Here is a 24,963-nt window from a genome sequence, read left to right on the forward strand (position 1 = left end):
ATATTTTGGACACTATTGATACCTGAAATAATTTTTACGCTTCTTTAGGGGCGTGGCTTAATGAAAAATACCCTGTAATTTTTACATTTTTTGAGGGTAAGTATTCAAACTTTGCAGTTAGGGTACCGTTATCACGTTCTAAGAACTGACCAAAAATGAGGTGTCTACGCCCAGTAGGAGTATTAGAGCGAAACTTAACTACTAAATTGTTGATGGGATGTGAATGAGTATTCCGCAGTCGGTAACGCCAACTGCAACGTTCTTACTTGTATTAAAATTATGTTCGCGAACATGTTCGTGAAAATGTTCGCATAGTTAGTAGGCAAGCTCGGCGAACATGTTCGTGTAACAAATTCGTCTGTGGATAGCCCCTTTAAGTTTGTATACCCTGAACCCATTGAAAATGGCATGCATACTCGTGTGTACAATACGCAGTACAAGTTTATCATATTTTTCGATAACTCATCCGATAACTTTATCGAGAAATAGCTGGCCCGGCAAACATTGCATTGCCCTATCCATTATTTCTAGGTAAAAAATTGTTGAATTGTTCAGGTTGGGATACACTCTGATTAATTTATTAATCGGATTTTCATTCAAGCACCTTGTGGTAAACGACATTCTTCGTTTTTTGGTCGGGTGCAAGAACAAATAATGCGGATGGTTTGCCAACACGTGAGCATGCCACGTACAATTGACCATGAGAAAAACACGCATTTTCTAGATTGAGGCCACAAATAGTCAAAGATTGACATATGTCATTGCATCATGCGCATATTCATGCATATGACGCGGGCTACCTGTGTATGTCGCTGGTAAAATAGTCAATCGACCAACATTTTCAAAATCTCCTTCTGTGATTATTGCATCGAGTAAATGAATATACTCTTCCGAACGCAATTTTGCTTGATTCAAACGGATGAAAGTCAGGCGCTCCGTTTCCGTTTTTTCCCGTACATGTCAACGCAGTATTGTTGAAACAGTCGACGAAATCGCAACAAATAATTGTCCGAATTTTCACGAATTATCAAACGATATGCGTAATAATTCATCTACTAACCTTCTTGGCAGTTTCCTTACCTGAAACAAATACAGTAAAAATTGTATTTTAGAACCCCTAATAGGTTTACGACTCTTACAGCTACTCTCTACTAAATTAAGAGTGATAACTTTTTTTGTGTACCAAAAGCAAACAGAATGAAATGTATATAAAGTTAAAATAAAAACAATGATTGATTTTACCATTCAATGGATTAATCATTTCGATATAAAAGTGATATCCATCGTCTCCTTGCCAAAACATCAGCGGGTATTGTAAAGCGTCATATGAACGGTGCGTTTCGGATATTCTTTCTAGTTGCCCAGTACTGAGTCGTGTAAGCACAATATCGCGTGCTTCCAAGCTTTCACAACAATCAGGATTGCCACTTCGATTGTTGGAGCATTAAATGTGCGTTCATGTGTTCCAGCTGGTCTTTTATCTGCTCTGATTACTACTTTATAGTCATCTCTTGGCATGCGCTCTAAAGCAATCTTGAACAGCTTGACCAATGCATGATGTTCGTGAAGCATTTGCTGCAAATCTTGGAGAATAGCTCTTTTCATAGCTGTGTTGATTTCTTGACGCCGGTCAAGTTGTTCTTCCATATTGACCATGAAGTATATTTGCAAGAATTTGTGCTGTGCATCTTCAATAGGTTGCAATGATCCAATGCGATAGCAAATCTGGCCTTGAATCTTTAAATTCAAAGCCATAGTTATAATTAGATTTACAAACCCTTTTTACAGAAATCTAACAAACTACATTATTCCAATTTTTTTTTTTTTTTTTTACGATCATAGAAAATAAAATTTTTAACGTAAATTACCTTAAATGTCGGATTATATCCGTCTCCAATAATTTCCGCCCCAAATGGAGTCATTTGGAAACAGGCATTGTATTTTTGAGTGTTCGCTAGAAAATGTCGTGATTCTAGTGTTTCGCCATAAATCAGGGAACGCAATGGCTCTGTTGGCGGAACCACTAATGGCAATGTCACTTTATCACTAAGGCAGCACAAACCGGGCGTTTCACCAGCAAATTTTATTGCGCCACAATGCTGGTAAACAACGTCCATTGAACCAATGCAAACATAACGATGCAAGCTGTAGTCAATGGTGCAATCATATCGAAACGCTGCTCGATTCAAATCAATCCTTGAACCATTTTTTATTGCCGTTTCATGGGCTGCCTCTCTTTGAGAAGCACGAATTAAGGCCCTTCTTTGCTGGGTACTAACGCGGCGCCTTTCTCGGCCGATTTCTCGTTCTTCGTCAGATAACTGACTCGCGATATTCCGTTGCCTAATTGCATCATGGGTCCGCCGGGAAAGATTTGATCTTCTAGGACGCGGCATTTTTATTAATAGTAATACTGAATATGCCCTGGCACAAAGCCACATAAAACAATCGAGAAATATAAATATAAATAATTTACACAAATTTATGTTTGAGACAAACAAATACCTGAACCTTCGAGATATTTAGCTTCTGTACGCACGCGTATTATTTTTATCAAATGTGCTTTTTTTATGAATAGTCAGGTTCGCCTGAGGCTGTGCCGTAGACTAACTGACGACATTTGTTTATTTACTTCTATACTATTGTATAATATGAGAGCAGGACCGAAAACTGTCACCGTTATCAAGCCTACTGAATATCAATGGAAATTTGAATCTTCAAATTTTTTCAGTATTTTTAAGATCCTGCTCGTTGCGAGTTACAACTCTCTTTTATATATATAGAAGATAGATAGCCGAAAAATTGAGTTTGTTTTTTCAGCCTAATTTGAACATTTTTGCACCTAGAAACTTCAGATTTACATTTCAAGTACTAGAAACTTTTGCTTTGGAATGTACTCACATTTTTCACCATATGATTACGCTCTGAAAGTTTCATTAAGATTGCCTACAAATGAAATTATTTAACAAATAAATTCTCATAATATTGCCCGCACTGTTGCGCAGCCCAACCGCAGTCGCTGCTAACTTCGCAGTCAGCAGAGCGCGTAATTATACGTGCGTGTGTATGCATATGTGCATAAAAGAAGTGCAGGATGAGTGGAATATCAGCTTAGAGGGTTCAGGGTATCTCCTAATCGGGCAGTCTCGACTAGAGCTTTCTTACTTGTTTTATTTGCATATATTTATTTTTTATTCATTTTTGATTTAATCTCAAAATTGTATGAGCAGTGAAATCAAAATATATTCATAATTAAAATATATAATCTCATTAACAACATAGTCACAGTTGATCAGTTCTGATCAAAAACATTGTTAGTTGATACAAAGCAATATTTATATGTATTCTAATTTTATAGATAATAAAATATAAAATACTACATTAGAGCTTCGTCCGTTTACTAATTACATTTTCCCTTGGACTTTCAGTAGACCTCTTTCGCGAAGGACTGTTTGACTTTTCTCTGAAATTTTAGTATGATAATTATTAAATAATATATGTAACAAGTTTCTTACCCTGGCAAATGTACATCTGTTGCCATTGAACCTAGGTCACTAGTGAGAAATCGACCGTCGCTTGCGCCTTCACCTTGCTTAACAAAATTTGTAGGTAAACTAGAACTAGTGTTTAATGTATTATGCGTTGTGTTTATGGTCTTGCTTTTATAGAATGATTCGGGCAAAATTTTTTTATTCACTGTCGCCAACGACTTAGAATTATTTGACATTAACTCCGCGCTATTCCTGTTGATTGATGTTTTGTAGTCTGTGGTAGTATCGCTAATTGCAGACAACGAAGCATTTGATAATGGTGACATATTCTGATGTAAAGTATTCTTCGATTTGTGAAGATTTGTATTTTGTTTATTATCGACAGTTAAATTAGAAGAACTCTTTTGCAAGGTCTGCCGGCGAGATTTCGTTTTCTCTGTTATTGAGTTAACTGCTGTAAGAGATATGCTGGGAGATATTTCATTCAGCTGCTTTGTAATACTACTTGTACCAGGAGGACTTGTTGTTGGTATTATCTGCATTTCAGAGTTCCTTTTTAAATATTCTTTTGAAATGGATGAACTAGCGCCACTGGGATATGTTGATGAAAAATTCATACCGCCTTTCAAAGATGACGCGGTACTTTTCGCTGCAACGGCTGTGATCGAGTCACTGCCAAGCGTTGACTTGGTATTATCAACTAAACTTGTGGCAAGCGTTTGAATTTTTTTTGAATTCGCTGAAGTCTTTGAGAGTGAGCTACTGACTGGCGATGTAAGATCGACTGAGCTGACAATATTATGATCAACCGGTTGCTTTGATTTAGTTGTTTTTTCTTTTATACTCATACTATCGATTTCATCCAGAGTTTTGTCTGGATAAAGCAAACTGGGAAAATTATGAAAACCAGCCTTTAAATTTGAATGTAGGTTTTCAGGTGGAAGGGATGAAGAGTAGCCCTGGGGAACATAGTTTAATAGACCTGATAGCGGGTTTTCAAGTAATTGCTTATAAGGACCTAAGCTTGCAAGAACATTATTAGAGTTGGAATTTACTGATGAGTTCTCCAGTGACGTTGTTTCTGGAGGAATCGGATGGTGAAATTGTGAATGATTCATGGAGCTACTCCGACCTTTTTGTGTATCAAATAAATTTGAGTCTCTACCCTGTGGTTTAGAACTAGTAAGATTTTGCATATGTGACAAAATTGAGGGATTCGATGGCAAACGATTAAGACCTGGCGTACTAAGCACGTTAAAAGGGGATGGAGCAAAATTATTTTCAATGCATGGGTTCATATCCGGGTAACGCAGAGATGTATACTTTTGATACAAATTTAAAGTATCTATATAGTTTTGATTTAATCCATAACTGTACGGTGGCATAAGTGACGCAGATTGCAGACTATAACTTAATAGAGTTTGCATCTGAAAAGAAAAAAAATTTTGATTATACTTGTATTCTGTATCCGTTCAATTAAAAAATATATTAAACTATTTATTTATATATTGTGCGCAAGCAAACTACATTCATAACTAGTATTCGCTCGAGGTATTTTTGTTTACTGTTTGAATAAATTACTTATGTTGTTGTTGGCAATGGAGCCATCATCGTTAAGAGAATAAAATTCTCTTTAAGACAAACAAAAATTGGTTTGCGTTATCTTTAGTAGTATTGGCAATATAATGTATTGAGCATTGCGCACTGAAAAAACAAAAATTCTGTTCGAATTATTCGTGGTTTGGGCTCGTATATTTCCATGAAATGTACAGATTGCATATAACTTTCATATTGAAATTCTAATACAATTTCTTTTCAAATATAAAATGGAATAGAAGGCCACGTTATCAAGATTGGTATACATATGGTGCGCTTTCTTTAAAACAATTAAGGAAGAATATTACTTACATCAAGGCTCGGAACAGAGCCCAAATATGACGCCAGTTTTGCGGGGTGAATAGAATTTTGAGTCCTACAATAATTTTACATATATTATCTGTGAATAATAATAGTCTGACCTTACTTACTTATCGGCATTAAATCCTTCCTGTTGAGCTATTAGGAAAAAATTGTTTTATATTCAGGCTAATAGAAAAGAGCCATTAATTTGCTTGTCACATACCCAAGTTCATTTGTAATTCTTTTTCATATGTATCCCAAGCATCAGCTTTTTCTTGCTCACTTAGTTCTTGTTCCACTTTATTCTCTAAAAGACTGTCGTGTTCATGATATTTATAAACCAACTCCGATTGCCGTAAAAGATGTGCTAGTATGGTATCTTTTGGTAATACAGGCATTGTCCGTTCACATTGCTTGGGGACAGTTAACCTTAATATTAGAATACGATTACGAATTTAAATAGTTCATATAACACTTAATTTCCAAAAGAATCATTTACGTGTAAAGTTCAGCCAATTCCGCCATGTTGTAATGTCTATCTATTTGCTGCTCATCAACAACTCGAAAGCTCATTGCTTGCTTTGTGACTGATCGTGAGTAGACTTTTTCTTCCATCGTTCCCTGTGTAAAATTATTATCTTACATGAATTTTAATTTAAAATAGCTTCAACATACCATTGCTATTAGACGGTATATATAACAGTTTTTTTTCTGGCCCAGTCGAAATATGCGAAAAATATTTTGCTGATCATTAGAAGGATTCCATGAAGTGTCCAATATTATAACTCTATTTGCACCAGTTAGATTTATTCCCTGGCCTCCTGCTTTGGCAGATATCAGGAAAACTCGAGCTCGTCTGTTGGCTTCACTGTTAAAACGTTTTATCATTTCGTGTCGAATGTTTTTCGGCGTTTTTCCATCTAGCCTATAATAATCTTGGCCATTAATCCAAGTATTTGAAACTTTATAGCTACTTGGAATGTCTATAAAAAAAATATATATAAACAATTTGAGATTTACAAAATTAATGTTGATAATTGATGCTAATAGGTTCAAAAAAGTGTTTTCCGCTATAAAGTCTGCAAGAATAGTTAACGCTTATTAAACCTACATATATTTGTATATAAATATATAGTTATTTTATTAAACTTACGAATGTGTTGTAATATTTCAGTATCCGATTCCGTTATCTTTTTAAAAAAATATTCAACCACGTTAAGTACTGCAACAAACGCCGAGAATATTAGGCTGAAAATATAAATGGGCGATTAAGACAATAAAACTGCTCGACGACGAGATCCCCTCCACACTTCAAGGAACAGATAGTTAAATAATTCTTCGCTTATTTTCTGAAACAGCACATGCACGCACACACGCACCTATAAACACGAATGGGTCGCAGTGTGGGCTTAATTACCTAAAAACTTTCCTTGATAAAAATCAGACGTGATAAATATGCGTGAATCCGAAAAAGTACTTGAAGTACGCTTTTTTCAAAATTTGAGGAAAGGGGTGGATATGGTCATAGAGGAAGGATTATATAAAAAATCAGAATTCTACAAAATTCATGTGAACCTAGACTTAAAATTTGGAGACTCTAGCCTTAAAGATATAAGATTTATAATTTTATGAGCAATTTTTGATAAGGATTTTAGTCAATAACAACAAATGGGAATAGTAATCGATTTTTGGAAACAAAATCGATATGAGCGTAATATACATGGACCTATCAAGTCTCTAGCTATCTTCTGATATCGACACTTTCATAAACGAAGAGACGCCCTCCGCATTGATAAAAAATATATATACTTTGCGAGGTCTGCTATGCCTCCTTCTGCCTGTTACATACATTTCACTAAACCATTTTCCCTGATTTCCCATTTTCAATGAGATCAGGGTATAACAAGTAAGAAGGCTCTAGTCGAGACTGCTCGACTAGGAGATACCCTGAACCCTCCAAATATTCTGATATTCTAATCATTCTGCACTTCTTCTATGCACACATACATACACATGCATCCAGACGCACGTATAACAACGCGCTCTGCTGACAGCGCAGTAAGCAGCGACTGCGCTTGGGCTGCGCTGCAATGTGGGCAATATTATACGAATTTATTTGTTGAATAATTTAATTTCTAGACGTACAATCTTAATGAAATATGAATATGAAATATGAAATGAATATATATTATAATGTTCAAATGTATGTACATTCCAAGCACAAGTCCCTAGTATTTGAAATGTGTTTTTTACAAATTGGGGGCGAAGGGGCGTGGTGTCCAAAATCTGTAAATTACAAAATCTTTGTATCCATTAACTTTATATACAACGCAAATTTGAAGTCTCCAGATCTAATAGTATTCTAATGAGGCTGAAAAAACAAAATCAATTTTTCGATTATTCTCGATAAAAGTTATCGGATGATTTATCGAAAAAATAAAGCAAACTCGTACTGCGTACACACGAGTATGCATGCCAAATTTCAGCTCTCTAGCTTTTGTAACTTCTGAGATCGACGCACTCATACGGACGGACGGACGGACGGACAGACGGACAGGGCTATATCAACTCAGCTCGTCGCGCTGATCAAGAATATATATACTTTGTGGGGTCTGCCACGCCTCCTTCTGCCCGTTACATACTTTTTCACAAAACCATTATACCCTGATTTCCCATTTTCAATGGGTTCAGGGTATAAAAAGACAAAGCCAGTCATTTAAACATTATCAAATAATTCATTAAAAATGGCGCTTGAATTGTGTATTCCAACTGTTTCAGCCCATAACGACAATCTTTCCATATTTTCAGTAACTTTGAAAGTTAGAGATTTTAAGGTTCCCATATAGTTCGCGGAGATATAAATATTTGTCTGATATTTGTCACTTATTAATATATATTTTGTAATCTAGTCTTTACATTTTTTCTTTTCAAATTTTGTTTATACAATTTTGATTTGATTTTTATTTTTTTTTTTTATTTTTAATGTTTTAATAAGCCAAAATCTGACAAAGTTTATACTTATTGTTGAAATCTCTTTTGCAAACGCATCGTTCCAAATCCATCAAGCAACAAAATTCTAGTCATTGTGATAGAATATTAGATTCCCTTAAACCAATATTTATTCTATCGGTGGTGGTTACACGTTCATACATACGGAAGGACAGACAAACAGATGGATGGATCGATAACTAACCTTACTTATTGCTTACTAGTTTATTATTATTTAACAACGTACCATTTCTCTCCTTTTTCTTCGCACATACGAAGAATTGAAAACATTGTTCGAAGTTTATTGCTTGGCATAATGGTTTCCAGATCCTTTTTTGAGAGATATTTTCGCCACCAATCATTAGTCACGGAAATCACACCAGTTTGACTATCATAAATATCATCTGGCTGATCGTCGTCGGAATGCGGACATCCATGCTTTTTGTTATCTTTTTTATTTTTCTGCTATAAACGAATTATAATCTCCATTCGATATTGTGAACTTCGGTATATTACTTACAGCGTTAGCATTCTTCCACGCATCTTCGAGGACCTTGGGATGGGTCCAAATCTTAAAAATATAACAAATTATTTAGGTAATATTCATTTAAAAAAATAAAGCCAGTTACCTTCCTTAAAACAGTGTAATCTGTGATGAGACTTTTTCCTCTACTATCTCCACGGCTGGCTATAGCTTCCAAAATAAATTCATATAGAGTGTTCTGTAATATAAAGATGTTTAGCAGGAAACTATACAGAATCAGACATTAAATAATATATATAGCTATTATTAAAATAATAATATTCTTTTCATTTTTTAAGATGCTTATATTTTACATACTTGAACCGCAGTCATTGGAATAAAAAGCACATATTCAAATTTTTGTGGTAAAAATGTCTTTAGCAGTTCAGCTTCCTTTCTCTATTATAAAAAAGAACAAATGTGAGGTTGTAAAAACAAATACGAGATTGTAAAAACATCAAAAACTTGAGTACCTGTACAAATTTGGATAGTTTTTTGTGTAAGACATACGATCTTTGCTTCATAACTGTAATATCCTTTTTACTTGAATCCTTATGTTGTCCATTCTTTATTGGATTAGCATATAAATTAGCAAATTCCTTTTCTGTACCGAGGTATAATGGCTTTATAAAGTTAACCATACTGTAATCTAAAATATAAAACAAGCATGATTTAATAAATTTATTATATTAACTGTTGTCAAACGCTATACAAACATTCTTTTAAATTATTTTGAATTGGAGTTCCGGTTAAAATAATTCGTTTTGGGGTTATAATTTTTGCAACAGCTAGACTTATAGCGGACTTGCTGTTTTTTATTATATGACCTTCATCACAAACGACAAGATCCGCACCTAAAATTATCTGTATTAATTTCTTTCTCAGTGCGGTATTTCAATTTAAATTACCAGGTTGTAGTAAATATTTGTTTACTTTTTCTCGAATACTCTCCAATTTTGTAGAACTCAAATTTCCTCGGTTTTTATATTTGTGATAAAACACCAGAGTCCGAAAAGCCTCATATCCCACCAAAAGGCAACCAGCACGTTTGGCCGATGATAAGGACCACTCCTCTAATACACGTAATTTATCTGAAATGTCCCTTAAGTAAAAAAGACAATGACAAATGATTTTTTATATGTACATATGTATGTCTGTATGTATATTTTAAAATATGGCTATGCACATGTATTGCGCTAAAATACTATAATATTTCCCCCATTGCAAAAGTGGGCTATTTATGTATTATTATATAGGAATATCGATTATGGAATTTAAATTGAATGTGTTTATTAAGGATATATTAAACTGTTTGCTTCTTAAGATTCCAGCACAATATTTTTCTGTAATACTACATATGTGCTACATCGTTAATTAGAAAAAACTTAGATTTAAAGGTAATAAATAAATATTTTGAAAGGATTAAAAAAATTAATATCATTTGCGCGCTCGGGGTTCGAACCCCTGACTTCTCGATCGAGCGCCACGCCTCTACTCACTACGCTATCTCACTTTTGGAAGCTGTGTTGCCAAAACTGAAATACATTCACTGCTCCAGTGCCATCTAGCAAAACTAAACCAAACTAACTGCTGATGTGATTCTGAGAATCTGCTAGAATAACCAAACTATTAAAAACGCACATTTAGTATGGTTTCAATTTCTGGTTTTTTTTTTCTGTTTTTTTTAGATGTTAGTTTTATTCTCTTTAAAAAAAAAAAAGCTACGAATATGTTGCTCGCGCCCACACGCTTCTAAAGACTCGTAGCCATATGACTTGATAATCTTGTTGAAGGGTTCAGCAGCCTTGGCAATGTTTTTGCGCGCCTTCGCTGTCAACTTCTTCATCTCTCTGTTGTGCTTGAGGGTGATGTGGAGCTTAGATTTGCGCTTGCGCTCCAAACTCTTGATCACATCCTGGTAATGCCAACCCACCTCGTGCGACAGACGTCCAACCTAGCAGTATTTACGGTCGGAACGCAGGGTCAGCACGCACAGAGCAATGGGCGCAACAACACGGCGACGCTTGTCGTAGGGCGATGGAATACCAACGAAGACACGCAGACGAGCGAGAGCAGCCTGGCCACGCTTAGTCTTGTGTGGGATCATGCCTCGTACAGCCTTGTAGAAAATTCTAGATGGAGCACGGAAGTGGAAGGGACCACGCGCTGGGTTAACATTGCAGCGTTTGCGAAAAATAGGCGAAAAACTTAATTTTGTTTCTGTAGAAGTGACCAGAAAGGTTCAGCTCCTCGAAACACACAACAGCCACCTGCCACCTTGCAACAGGTACTTGGCTACCACGGAGGCCAGGCGGCCAAGCAAATGGCCGCGTCCATCAATAACAACGGTCCTATTCGTTAAACCAGTCATGTTTAAGAACCGCACGGAAAGTTCAATTTCGGTGTGTTTAAAAATATAAATTAAATGGAAAACCCATTTAATTAAATATATAAATATTTTAAACAATTAAAAACAAGTAAGAACGTTGCAGTCGGGCGTTACCGACTGCGGAATACTCATTCACATCCCATCAACAATTTAGTAGTTAAGTTTCGCTCTTTCGATTTGCCACGCCCCAACTGGGCGTAGACACCTCATTTTTGGTCAGTTTTTAGGACGAGATAACGGTACCCTAACTGCAAAGTTTGAATGCTTACTCTCAAAAAAAGTGAAAATTACAGGGTATTCTTCGGGGAATCGATCCAAATTTGAAGCTTCTAGCTATTATACTTTAGGAGATATAAACTTTTGCGGTTTGCCACGCCCCCTGTGGGCGAACATATATCCGACAAAGCTTTTTGGTCTTGGGTGATCAGCTAAATTTGAGATCTCTGGCATAAATAGTGTCCAAAATATAGCAGAATTCGATAAATCACTATATATTCAGGTCCGATTTGCCACGCTCCTAATGGGCGTAGACTTATAATTTTGTTTTTAGACTTTATAGAATCATAACATTAGCTGACATGCAAAATTTCAGCATTCTAGATTTACAACTTTAGGAGATACAGTTTTATCCGATTTGCTACGCCCCCAATGTGCGGAGATATATCCGCCATAGCTCGTGGTCTAGGGTGATCGACGCGGACCTACATACCAAATTTCAGCTTTCTAGCTCTTTAACTAACATGATTTCTGGTATATCGGAAAATGCATTTTCCGATTTGCCACGCCCCTAGTGTGCGGATAGGGAAAATTTTAACACTTTATAAATCGGAGATATACACGAGTATATGTTCCAAATTTCAAGTCTCTAGCTTCAATAGCGCCGAAATAGATTGCGTTCATACGGACAGACGGACGGACAGCAAGACGGACATTGCACAAAACCAATATACTGATTCAATTTCGTGAATGAGTATAATGATTCACCTTCGTGAATGAGTATAAAAATTCACATCAGTTGCGCGCTCGGGGTTTGAACCCCCGACTTCTCGATCGAACGCCACGCCGCTACTCACTACGCCACCTCACTTTTGGAAGCTGCGTTGGCAAAACTCAAATAGATTCACTGCTGCAGCGCCATCTAGCAAAACTAAACCAAACTAACAGCTGATGAGATTCTAAGAATGTTCTAGATGAAGTTTGAATGTATACGAATCTGTTGTAGCTGCTGCACGTGCGTTTGTTAATTGGCCAAATAATTTATTATTTTTTATTAATTTTTAACTAAACGGAATTTAATGAAACTTTCAGCATATGATCTACATATTATATTGAATATTTGCAAATTTAAAAAAATGAAAAATCATTCACAATTAGCTATACTGGCATCTGACTTGAACTTGAATGTTTTTATTCGATAAAAACATAACGGGATGATTTATAGAATTTTAAAAGCAAACTCGACATCCGCGCTGTATATACGGTCATTTCATATCTTCGGAAATCGACGCGTTCAAACATACGGACTGACGGACAGACGGTCAGGGCCAAATCAACTCAGCTCGTCGCCCTGATCAAGAATATATATACTTTGTGGGGTCTGCCACGCCTCCTTCTGCCTGTTACATACATTTCAACAAAACCATTATACCCTGATTTCCCATTGAAAATGGGTTCAGGGTATAAAAAAAAGGTAAAAACAATTATACCCTGATTTCCCATTGAAAATGGGTTCAGGGTATAAAAAGGTAACATTTATTCTATACTACAGACAAGCAACACTTATTAATTTTTAAAATTAAAACTTACGATGAATCCGGAAAAACGAAAACTTTTATATGAGTACTACTTTTCAGTGGCCCCAACCAGCGTTGCAACTCATCAGCCCAATTCATAACCGTGCTCTTTGGACAGAGAACTAGGACTTTTGTTGTATTTAGTTCTTTGTATGAAATAACGGTGTGTAGTAAAGCTATTAACTAAAAGTATTTAGAATATGTTCATTTGTTTCTAATATAAGGTTTTTTAAATAACGCTTCACCTGCAATGTTTTCCCCAAGCCCATGCAATGAGCCAATATGCATCCCGAGCCAGAGTTCTTTTTAGAGTGATCAATTCCTCCATAGCATGAATCATACATGAACTTAACTCCATCAATTTGGTGAGGCTTTAATTGTTTCACGATGTCATCATCGACCTTTATAAAGGTTTTTGTGTTTTCCATGTAATCCAGTATTAAATCACCGTTTTTTGAATTTCCTAATTTATTTTTTATAGCCTTAGATAACATCACATGTTTTTTTTCCAGTCTTCGTATTCTTTCACTTTCTGATTTTTGAGCAGCTCTTGTTTCATTAGCCAACTGATCCATACGAAGCATTGGCTTAATAAACCTCGTCTTTTCTTCAACTGGTTCTGGCTCCGCATCAGAATAATCACTCTCTGAACTCAGCACGATTTCCTCATTTTGATTACGTTTTTCCGCTTCAGATAATAGTTTCTCCAATGATTTTTTGGGCTTGTTTTTGTGACAAAAGTTATCATTCCATAGTTCATCGCAAATTTCAGAGCTATCAGTCTCTTTCTTCTCAGATTCCACGTTACTTTCTTTAATTTCGTTAATTTTTTCATCCCTATTCATATTATCTGGTTCACTTTCAAAAACTTGTAGAAATTTGTCTACTACATCTGTATTATATTCATCTTCCGTAGACGATTCTTTGGAGAGATTGTATTCGCTTTGATCCGAAAGACCAGAATCATCACTGTTTGACTCATTTAATAATTGTTGTTTAACCTGTTCGTTAAATCGTAAAAGGTATTGGTTCTCCGTTATAATCTCATCATCACTCTACAAAAAAAAAAAAAAAAAAAAAACTGGCTTGGTATATGGGATATAATGATAAATTTTGATTCTAAAAATAACATCTTGTACATGCTATTTTTAAACTACATACAAACTCACTTCTTTGAAACTCTGTTCAGTATCATACATCTCCATATCATCATCCATTTCGGTAGGCGGAGTTGCATTTTTAGTACCTACAAGTTTTTGATTGATTTTATCATTGGATTTGGCTCCCCTGTTTTGCACATGTCGCTTTTTAAGTCCATTTAAATTGGTAAGCCTATTCATTGAAAACATTGTTATTGAGCATTATATTTAGAAAAGCATTAAACATGACGAGACCATCTGAATAGGAGATACCTTAATTATATCTAAATATTGCTGCTCTATCTTTTAAATGAGTCTACCAATTAGGGTATTGATTTTATTTGTTTTACCAAAATATGTTAACACAAAAGTTATGTTATCTCATAAAACTTAATGTCGGTGGAAACGGAAAAATTAATTAAAGGAAAAATATTAAGGAAGTTATACAACTTATTTTTAGTGAAAAGTTAAACATTATTAAAAGCTTATTTATAACTACATACCTTTCTATTTCTTTATCCGTACCATTTTCGGATGAACATGAATTTGTGTTGTCATTATCAAAATCACAAGATTGCCAAAAACTACTTTTGTTAAAATCTAAATTAATATATTTTCTAAGATCAATACCATCGCTGTATTCAAAAGTCTTAGCCAAAAAGTTACGATCTTTTGCACTTTCGTTTTCCTTAAAATCATGCATACTATCACACTCACTCTCTGTGGTCGATGTAGCGGATGTATCTAACAGATACTTTTTTGCGTTATAATTAATTCGAAGTCTTTTCTTTAACAAATCTTTCGAAATCGTTTGAGTTGATTGATCAGTTGTTTTTATAATATTGGCAACTATCTTGAGTTTTTTAATTTTTTCAAATATATAATCTTTAAATTCCTCTTCCGCTTTGGATGAAAATGATTTGCATTCATTATAGAAATCCTTTACGAAATCAATTGTATTCTTAAAAACGTTATTTGCCACACTTTCATTTTCAGTAATGTGTTCATAAAGGCTTTCAAAATATTCATCATTACCCTCAACTTCCAAAGGCTCCGAACAGTTTTCTGAAAGAGTCGCATTGTTACTCCGAGTGAAGCTATCAATAGAAGATTTTTCAACAGCTTTTTTATCTGCGTTTTTCAATTGAAACTGTTTGATTTTATCGATTGTATTGTCTATAAAGGTTGTGACATTTTCTGGGACTGTTTCAACAGTTGATCTATTGGTTATCATGTAACTCAGGAGTACGTCTTTAACACTATCCAAACTAGGTTGTGCTAGGAGCACTTCTTGAGATGTATAGTTATGATCATTTAAGGCATCCGAAAATTCCAAATCAATATATGGATATGATTCAGGATCTTTTTGAAGTGCACACATTTCACCAACGTTATTATTGAGACTTCTACAACATTCCCCGCTGGTGTCCAAAACTGTCTCGAATTCTACTTGACAAATATGTTCCATTGGAAGATCCATGAAAGAAGTCTCCGTTATTTGTTCCTCCTCAAAAGTAATTTCGCTTTTAATATATTTGTCTATGGACATTGAATTGCCAACCGTCAAATCGGATTGCAATAAATTTAAATCCGGTTTAATATCCATTTTAAACCTAAAATAATGTAAAAGTTTGTAATTTCATCTATTCGTAAGTACACGATTTGCTGTAAAAGGGAAAGTAAATAAATTGCTATAAATTTACTATACCATAGATCCTATAGATATAAAAGTAGATAAACAATTCTACAATTACAATTCTTTTTAAAAACTATGCTGTTTCCAATTTGTAGGTAAACAAATGCAGAGTTTATTGATATGCTGTCTACTTTTAATAATAGGGATGCCAGATATATTTATATCGATATGTTAGTATTTTTATAGATACTTGATATTGATTACAGAGGCATATCGATCTAAAAAAAATTATAGCGATTAGCACGTATAAAATCTAGGAAAGATATTAATCCATTTTAAGTTATTGCACTGACCAGTGGTCTGGTCAGTGGTTATTGTCTATTTAAATTAAAAATAAATAACAGCAAGCTAATAAATCTGATCTGATTAAACATTATTACAATACAATACCGATTCAATATCCAGACGTTCAATAAAATCATTAAACAATAACTAAAAAATTTGTTTTATTTTATTTAAAATAAATATTTAATATAAAAAGAACATCAGCAATACCCCAAATTAATGGCAAGATAAATTAAATATCGATTATTAAATATAATTTCAACATCGCTTGTATATCGATATGACAAAATAAATCAGTAGCCGTATTTCATTATAACTTCTGTTCTTAGTAAAGCCTAAAGTTGATTTTATTATTGTTTTTATTAGAAATGAAGGCAAAACAACACCAAAACTATGAAGAAAAATATGAAAGGAAATTCAGTTCCTTAAGATTTCCGCCAAAACCAATACCAAAACATGTTCTTTCTCGTACAATTAAAATTGTTAGCGATTCAAATGATAAATTTTGGTTAAACAAAAATTCATCTTGTGCGCCGCCAGTTAATTATGAGCTTCACAATCATTCCGATGCGTACAAAAAGTTAAATTTAGCTCGCAAATGTATATTAGGACGTGACTGGCATAACCTGGCAAAACTATTAACAACCAACTTGGTCGGTGATAGTTTGATACAAAAGAGTTCATATCCCGTGTTTTCCCAAGTAAGTAAATATACGTTCAAGATAAATTACAAAAATAATAAGCTCCAACATCTTAAAGTGAATAACATATTTTTTATCATTTGTCCAAGCATTACAACGATAATGTATTGTAGTACAAGAGACTAAACAAATTCTGAGCCATATTTTTAGACCGAAACAGGCCTATGATATGTTTAGATGCTGAGGACTATCAGTAATTGACAGTAGACCAAACTCTTAATGTGGGACACAACCAGTGTTTGAAAAGCTGACAGTCACAGCAGCAACAGTCGTAAAATTTTGTCTGTGCTGTGCTTCTGCAGCCAACAGTTTTCGCAGTTCCGTTATTGCTTGAACTGTTGCTGCGAGCATTTTCGACAGTCGCAGTCGCAGCAAAAGCAAAAACATTTTTTGATCAGCAGCGCAGCGCTTCGGGAATCGACAGCTTCGGCAGTTTTGAGAATGCTAGAACTGTTGCTGCGAGCAACGACAGTCGCAGTCGCAGCAAAAGCAAAAAAACAATTATTGATCAGCAGCGCAGCGCTTCGAACTGCGTTCACTGGCGACAGTCGCAGTCGCAGCTAGTGAAAAACTGTCGACTGCCGAACAGCACAGCACAGCACAGACAGCTTCCACAGTTTTTGCTTTGCTTGAGCAATATACTACCAAATTAACAAAAAATAGAAAACTGATTCACTCAAACAAAAAGGGCAGATCGGGAAGATCAATAAAAAAAAACCGGTATAAAGCCTCACCGTATTGACAAATCTTAAAGAAAATGTGCAGATTGCCCTAAAAGTCATGTCGATTAAACTCAAAATACCTTAATATCACTATAAAATAAACTAAAAAGATAACGATTTGCTAAAAACCTTCATAGGCAAGACGCAATTATTATGGGGAAAAGTATTATGGATGGACGATAGTTCCTTTGAGTATCCTATATTAAAAAAAAAGCGATTTGTAGCAGGTTACCAAAGAATATTCGCAAAAAAAGAGGCCTATGTACGAACGGGTGTCACATGGTGAAGAATCGGTAATGCTCTGGGGGTTCGCACGTGTCAATAGCTTCTCCAACTTGATATTAATTAATGGAACAATGAAGAAGGACAATTATTTACGTGTCCTGAATGACCACTCATCGAATTCCGGTTTCCGGATCATTGAAAAATCATGTATACTGCAGCAGGACAATGCTCCATGCCATATTATAACTGAATTTTCGGGGAATATTGAACTCAATACATTAGATTGGCCGCCACAGAGCCCTGATCTTAATATTATAGAGAATGTGTGGGCTTATGCAAAAGTAAACCGTAGTTTAGACTTATCAGCCCAAGCAAACGGATTGCTAAGGTTTGAGGGCTTTAGCAGGATGTTTCTATAGAAATATTACAAAATTTGGTTAGATTGATCACTAGACGCTTGCAGATGTTAAAGGACGGTTGAAGTCTTATTATTTTTTTTACTAACACCATTGTTAAGTGTTTGTCTCACTTTATTTAATAAATATTAATGTCTAAATACTTTTGTCCAGCCAAAGAATGACAATCTGCCATGCACATAATTATAGAAAAAGAATGAGTCATGTTATCAATGCAATATTTTGGTCACTTATAGTTTTTATATTTGCTCTCTCTGAAAAGTATAATGGGTACCGTTACCCTATCTCAGCACGCAGAAATAAGCGGTTTAAGTTTTTGCAATGTGTTGTCAAAATACTTTTGTCCTCTATTGTACGTATAATAATACCATATTTATTGAGAATGGATTATTTAAAAAAAAAAAAAACACAGTAAGCTTTGATTACAGGGTACCTAAAGTGGTTTTCGCGTACAATCCATTTAAGATACATATGTTATCAGGCGATAGCCATTTCGATTGGGTACTCCAGATACGGTATGTATCTGAAAATAGGAAGTCAGGGTATAATGGTTTTGTGAAAAGTATTTAACAGGCAGAAGGAAGCATCGCAGTCCCCATAGAGTATACATATTCTTGATCAGGGCTGCGAGCTGAGTCGATTTAGCCCTGTCCCTCCGTCCATCTGTACGTATGAACGCACCGATCTTCAAATATATTGGAGCTAGAGACTCGTGTCTACCATACCACTAACCAGAGAACACATAGACCGGATACGTAGTATAAAGCGTTTTACACAATTTTTTTCGAGCGTAATCTCCCAGACCACTTCGTATTTGCTCGGCTCTTCACTTTTAGGCTTGGGAAAATATACGAAAGCACAAACATTTCGCTTCATGCGCTCGACCGAGATAGTCAAATGTTGAACAAAAGATGCCTCTATGCTCAATGTTTCCCTTGCTCTCTCTCTCTCTCTCTCTCTCTCTCTCTCTCTCTCTCTCTCTCTCTCTCTCTCTCGATGCTCTATACTATATATATGTATGTATGCATGTGAGCACAAGCAGCAGCTCACGAAAATTGAAATTTCTTCGCGTTAGACTCCCGTTTCTTCCCTTCTGTGTGAAGAGTATATCGAAACCGTTTGCCAAGCTCGTACAAAATATTTGCGCTTTCGTTATTATTTGTGGGAAGGGTATGAAAGCGTTGGTGCGCATAATTAAAATATTTTCGCGATGAGCATGCACACACATACATTTCCTTGCTACATGTACTATGAGCATTTGTATGTATTTTAAAGCCCAGCATTTACATTTGGTCGATCTTGTGAAGTGCTCACATACATACAGTCGGCAAAAAAAAGTTTAGGTACCCAACGATTTTTCAACTTAACTGTATTTAAAAGTAGTTAAATGAAACGAAATAAACAAAAGTGTTGATGCGATCTTTTAAATTATATATTTGGCCATATAAAAACCTTATCACTAACTTATTTTCAGTTGAATTAGACAAAATAATATGTAAAAAAAAAAAAAAAACAAGAGAAACATGTCAAAAAAGTTTAGGTTCCCCTAAAAAAAACTATCTAAAATATGTATTAATATTTAGTAGGACCGCCTTTGGCAGCAATTACTACAAGCAGTCGACGGTTTGGTGTGATTTTCGGTGAATTTAAGCCACTCGTAGCTCAAAACTGACTTTAGGGAATCTTTTAAGGATATTTTATATTTCCGAATCCTTTTATCTAGTAAATTACAAATGCGCTAAATTGGATTGAGGTCAGGAGATTGTGGCGGGGTATGTAACTGCTTTGAGTTATATAAAAGCCCCTCCCTCACAAGATAAGAGGTGTGTTTCGGGTCATTATCTTGTTGAAAATATTAATGGCCGTCACCTAACTGGAGCTGAGTCGCGCTCTCCTTGAGATTATCTTTTAATACTCCCAAATAGTAATGTTTATCCATTTTGGTATCTATAAATAACAGTTTCCCAACTTCAGATGTGGGCATACACCCCCAGACCATCTCGTTTTCGCCTCCATGCTTCACAGTTGCAGTTAAATTTTTTAGCTGTAGAGCTGTATTGCGTTTTCTCCATACTTTTTGAGCCCCATCTAATCCAAAAATGTTAAATTTGGATTCGTCACTCCAAAGTATTGAATCCCAAAATGAGTCTGGCTTGTTTAGGTGCTTCTGATCAAATTCTAGGCGTTTTTATTGGCATCGGAAATCAAAGGTTTCTTGCGAAGAAGTTCGGGCATTGTACCCCTCCTTGTGGAGCACATTTTGCACAGTTTGGGGATGCACGCTAACTCCTGAGGCTAGAAATATATCCTCCTGTATTTTTGGCGCAGATGTTTTTGAATCCGTGTTTATTGTGGCCAGGATTTGGCGTTTATCTCTGACACTTCATTTTTCAGGACGGTCTGATCTTGGTTGAACTTCAAGTGTTGCCGTTTTTCCGTAGGATATTATTATATTTTGCACACTGCAAGGGGATTGCCCAATCGTTCGGCCAATTTCGCGTACTCCTTTCCCTTCTAAGTAGAAATTTATTATTATTTGACGCGTTTCTAGTGGGATTTGCTTTCCTCGACCCATATTGACCAACTACTCTCGCAAAAATTACAAAAATGAAATTGCAATTCATAATAACTCAAGTATGTTACTCGAAGAAAAAAAAATAAAATTTACCGTGTGAAATGTTAAAATTTACCTAACTGTCAGACGAAGTGTACCTAAACTTTTTTGGACTGCATTTAGGTAGTTTAACCCTTTTTTGGTGCATAAAAAGGTTACACATGAAGCACTTAATTCATTAATTTTCATATAAGTTAAAGGGTATTTTTAACAATGAATGTTGATTTAAGGAGTGTACCTAAACTTTTTTTGCCGGCGATCTATTGATCTGAATAGGTACATTTTATTTTCTAAACATAGGCTACAATTCCTATTTATAAATGGATATAAGGTACGGATTAGTGTATTTGATTTTTTAATGAAATGTTGGACGTGGTCAGCAAATCTTACTTTATACCCTTACTTTATACCCTGAACCCATCGAAATTGGGAAATCAGGGTATATGGGTTTCCTTAAAAATATGTAACAGGCGGCTTGGTGCACCTTACAAACTATATATATTGTTGATCAGGGCGATGAGCTGATTCGATTTAGCCCTGTCCTTATCTCAGAAGATATAAGAGATAAGTCCGTGTATATTACGCGCATATCTAGTTTTTCTCCAAAAATTGATCATCTCCCCGTTATTCTGTTATCGATTAAAACTATCGAAAATCAGTAATAAAATTTTTTTTTTATAATTCACCCACTAATGGCGTACTTCAATTACTATATTTTAGCTTTTTCCACTGCACTCATATTAATGTTATAATCACGATCTTAAGACAAGAAAACTTATTAAGCAATAAAGTTTCCGTAGTAAGCCTACAATGCAGCCAATGCGTGATTATGCGTGCGTATGCTGTGTGTGTACATGTGCTGTTTCTTGCGTAAGCAGAAAAGGAGCGAATAATTATTAAAATATCAGTTGCTCGAAGGGTTTAGGGGATCTCGTAGTTGAGCAGTCTAGACTAGAGCTTTCTTGTTTTTATTTTTTATTTTTTTTATTTTATACTCTGAACGAGCTCAGTCGATTTAGCCCTATCCCTGCCTGTCCGTATGTATGAACGCGATTTCAGAAGATACAAGAGCTAGAGTCTTCAATTTTTTTTAATGTCCAGCGCGGATATTGACTTTATCTCAAAAAATCGATAACTCTTCCCGTTATTTTTTATCGATTGAAAACATTATCGAAAAAAAGGTATTTAATTATATCTTCTACATCTTTAAAGCTAGAGTCTCCAAATTTTAAATATATATTTAGATTTATTTTACACAAATTAGATTTTTATTTAAATTCAGACACACCTCTATATCCACCCTCTCACCCCTAAGATTGTAAAAGACGTATTTTAAAGACTGCAGACTTGTGGTTTGGCAAATGCATGCATATCCATATTATAATCATAATCTGAAGTTTCATGAAGATAGTCCATCAACACAAAAAGTTATTAAACAATCAAATTTCCATAGTAAGCCCACACTGCAGCCAATGCGTGCAGCCAGTCGTATGGTTGTGTGTGTTTGTGTGTGCGTGTGCATGTGCGATGAATTATTGAAATATCAGTTGCTCGGAGGGTTCAGGGGATCTCGTAGTCGAGCAGTCTCGACTAGAGCTTTCTTACTGTTTCTTTCTAATATTATGCCTAAGTATTTTACATAGTTGTCTGTTTGATTGAGGGCAATGCTATTTGATGGGAAATAAATATTTTTTCTCTTTCTTGTAAAAAAGATTTCCTGGGTTTTGTGTGTACTGACATGAATTTTCTATTTGTGAAAATAACTAAAATGGGTGTTAAAAGCTTCTTGGACGGAGTTCAAATTCAGGCAAATTTCAGGTTTTTAGAAACAGTTTCCATTCATACTGGCAGACATTACACAAATCAAAGTACAAAATGTATCTATATGAACTAAGTATGCACGCTATTCAGTTTTTAGTATATTACAATTTGAGCATATTCCTTAATTACTTAGTTACATGTTTAAATTATTAAATTTTTTTTATTTATTTTCAGTATGTCTCAATCTTCTTAACATTGGAGAACCCCGAACTTTTGCAAAAATTACAACAGACAATTACACCATCTACGTCCACAATAAAACATCATAACTTAAAATCGCTTGATAACGATAATAATACGTATATATAAAATAAAATGTCTACAATAAATTTAACGATATTTGTTTCCCTTATGAGACTTATTACGCTGCTTGAATTAATCCAGGTTCTAAACCAGAGGTTGGTGTTCAGTCTAAATTCTTTTCTGGACATCTAAATTTCTTAGACCTAACATTTAATGTTAACTCTATTATTTTGAAGGAAACTGTCTTTTTCATATTTCACTAGTCGCAACGATATATGTATTATTTTTCAGGCCCATAAAATCTTTTAATCCATTCGGATTTTAACACCAGCAGAATAACACTATGATATAACACATTATTAGACTCATTCACGAAAGTGAAATGAGTATATTGGTTTTGTGCAATGTCCGTCTTGCTGTCCGTCTGTCCGTATGAAGCTAGAGACTTGAAATCGGAAAATGCATTTTCCGATATACCAGAAATCATGTTTGTTGAAGAGCTAGAAAGCGGAAATTTGGTATGTAGGTCCGCGTCGACCACCCTAGATCACGAGCTATGGCGGATATATCTCCGCCCATTGGGGGCGTGGCAAATCGGATAAAACTGTATCTCCAAATGTTTTACAGCTAGAGCCCTGAAATGCACGTCAGCTAATGTTATGATTCTATAAAGTCTAAAGATAAAATTATAAGTCTACGCCCATTAGTGGCGTAGCAAATTGGACCTGAAAATATAGGGATTTTAAAAATTTTTCTATATTTTGGACACTATTGATGCCAGAGACCTCAAATTTTGTACATATACTCGGGCCGATCAGCCAAAAAAGCTTTGTCGGATATATGTCCGCCCACAGGGAGCGTGGCAAACCGCAAAAGTTTATATCTCCCAAAGTACAATAGCTAGAAGCTTCAAATTTAGATAGTTAGGTTACCAGTAACCTCTATCAATGACTTAAAAATAATTTTTACGCCTCTTTAGGGGCGTGGCATATCGAGAAATACCCTGTAATTTTCACATTTTTTGAGGTTAAGCATTCAAACTTTGCAGTTAGGGTACCGTTATCTTGTTCTAATAACTGACCAAAAATGAGGTGTCTACGCCCAGTAGGGGCGTGGCAAATCGGGGAAAACGGCATTTTCTACAGTATTAGAGCGAAACTTAGCTACTAAAGTGCTGATGAGATGTGAATGAGTATTCCGCAGTCGGTAACGCCCGACTGCAACGTTCTTACTTGTTTTTCATTTGTAATTTTTAAATTTCAAAACCCATATAAATTGTTTTATGCATACATACATATATCAGTAAAACGACGAGTGAAATAAAACATCATTAATTGCCATATTTTCTATCTATTCCATATTTTATTCATTAAAAAATGTATGCAACTCTTTTGATAGCGTGTAGTACAAGAATTTATGTGTTTAAGGTTGCCGACAAATTTTCAAATAGTGAAAAATGTTGATTCCTTTTCATACATATATATTTTTGGAGAACATTGTTAGTATTGAACCCCAATATAAGAACATCCACCCATTCAGTAGGAAACTACTCAAGACGCTACAGAGTTTTGAGTTTAGAAGCGTGTTCTAAGGGTTTCATAGGATATAAGAAATTTAGGAACTTGGCCACTTTTGCATTGTTTTCTTTGATAACATTTTTCGTCAGATCAATACTGTGATGCTTAACTCAATTTCAAGCATCTGGTAAAACATATATATTATAAAACTTCACAGATACGGCTTGCGGTGGTTGAAAAAATGATGCCATGATTATAAGTTGTTGAAAATATATTTAAATATCAATCAAATCAAATAAAAAACAAATCAGCTTTTTTCCGATTTTTTCACAAAATTTCGGCTTTTTTTAAAGTATCTTCCCACTAAAAACAGCTTTTTTTGCTCAACAAAAATTGGCAACACTGATGCTCTCTCTGTCTCTTTCTCTTGATGCTCTCTCAAATATGTAACTCCCCAGTGGCGGAAATGCCCATTATTTTGTCCATTACTCATGGATTACT

At 35.0% G+C, this 24,963-nt stretch overlaps 2 protein-coding genes and 1 pseudogene across 5 annotated transcripts; 1 reads left to right on the top strand and 2 right to left on the bottom strand.

Annotated features, from left to right (window-relative positions):
- Positions 1-3,165: 3,165 nt before the first annotated feature.
- Positions 3,166-16,069, bottom strand: LOC26528524 (transcriptional regulator ATRX homolog). 4 transcript variants are annotated; one of them, XM_044009150.1, is made up of 20 exons: positions 15,931-16,067; positions 14,726-15,835; positions 14,253-14,415; positions 13,329-14,084; positions 13,097-13,266; positions 9,810-10,003; positions 9,618-9,755; positions 9,375-9,550; positions 9,220-9,300; positions 9,008-9,100; positions 8,899-8,949; positions 8,626-8,843; positions 6,544-6,638; positions 6,066-6,373; positions 5,890-6,011; positions 5,614-5,819; positions 5,519-5,546; positions 5,400-5,463; positions 3,516-4,918; positions 3,166-3,463 (listed from the first exon to the last, which is right to left on the bottom strand). In XM_044009150.1, the coding sequence occupies exons 2-20, from the start codon at positions 15,826-15,828 to the stop codon at positions 3,382-3,384; spliced, it is 5,451 nt and encodes a 1,816-aa protein (XP_043865085.1). In that variant the 5' UTR covers positions 15,829-15,835; positions 15,931-16,067; the 3' UTR covers positions 3,166-3,381. The 4 variants fall into 4 exon arrangements, 3 of the variants coding, with proteins under 3 accessions (XP_043865085.1, XP_015021532.1, XP_015021530.1); XM_015166046.3 differs by having other exon boundaries at positions 8,626-8,840; positions 13,329-14,138; XM_015166044.3 differs by having other exon boundaries at positions 13,329-14,138.
- On the bottom strand, positions 10,567-11,311 carry LOC26527518 (annotated as a pseudogene).
- A 409-nt stretch (positions 16,070-16,478) lies between the features above and the next one.
- On the top strand, positions 16,479-23,054 carry LOC6578170. The gene is made up of 2 exons (XM_002004051.4): positions 16,479-16,904; positions 22,877-23,054. Exons 1-2 carry the CDS (start codon positions 16,572-16,574, stop codon positions 23,009-23,011), a joined length of 468 nt encoding a protein of 155 aa, XP_002004087.2. The 5' UTR covers positions 16,479-16,571; the 3' UTR covers positions 23,012-23,054.
- The last annotated feature ends 1,909 nt before the right edge of the window (positions 23,055-24,963 follow it).

Source organism: Drosophila mojavensis, unplaced genomic scaffold, assembly GCF_018153725.1.
Source record: "Drosophila mojavensis isolate 15081-1352.22 unplaced genomic scaffold, ASM1815372v1 contig_49, whole genome shotgun sequence".
Classification (NCBI taxonomy): domain Eukaryota; kingdom Metazoa; phylum Arthropoda; class Insecta; order Diptera; family Drosophilidae; genus Drosophila; species Drosophila mojavensis.

Coding starts and splice junctions, on each gene's coding strand:
- LOC26528524 (XM_015166044.3), bottom strand. CDS start 15,828: ATGGATATTAAACCGGATTTAAATTTATTGCAATCCGATTTGACGGTT. Junction 9,756..9,809: donor CAAATATTTACTACAACCTG/GTAATTTAAATT, acceptor AGATAATTTTAG/GTGCGGATCTTGTCGTTTGT. Junction 5,464..5,518: donor GAAGGATTTAATGCCGATAA/GTAAGTAAGGTC, acceptor AAATTATTGTAG/GACTCAAAATTCTATTCACC.
- LOC6578170 (XM_002004051.4), top strand. CDS start 16,572: ATGAAGGCAAAACAACACCAAAACTATGAAGAAAAATATGAAAGGAAA. Junction 16,905..22,876: donor CATATCCCGTGTTTTCCCAA/GTAAGTAAATAT, acceptor ATTTATTTTCAG/TATGTCTCAATCTTCTTAAC.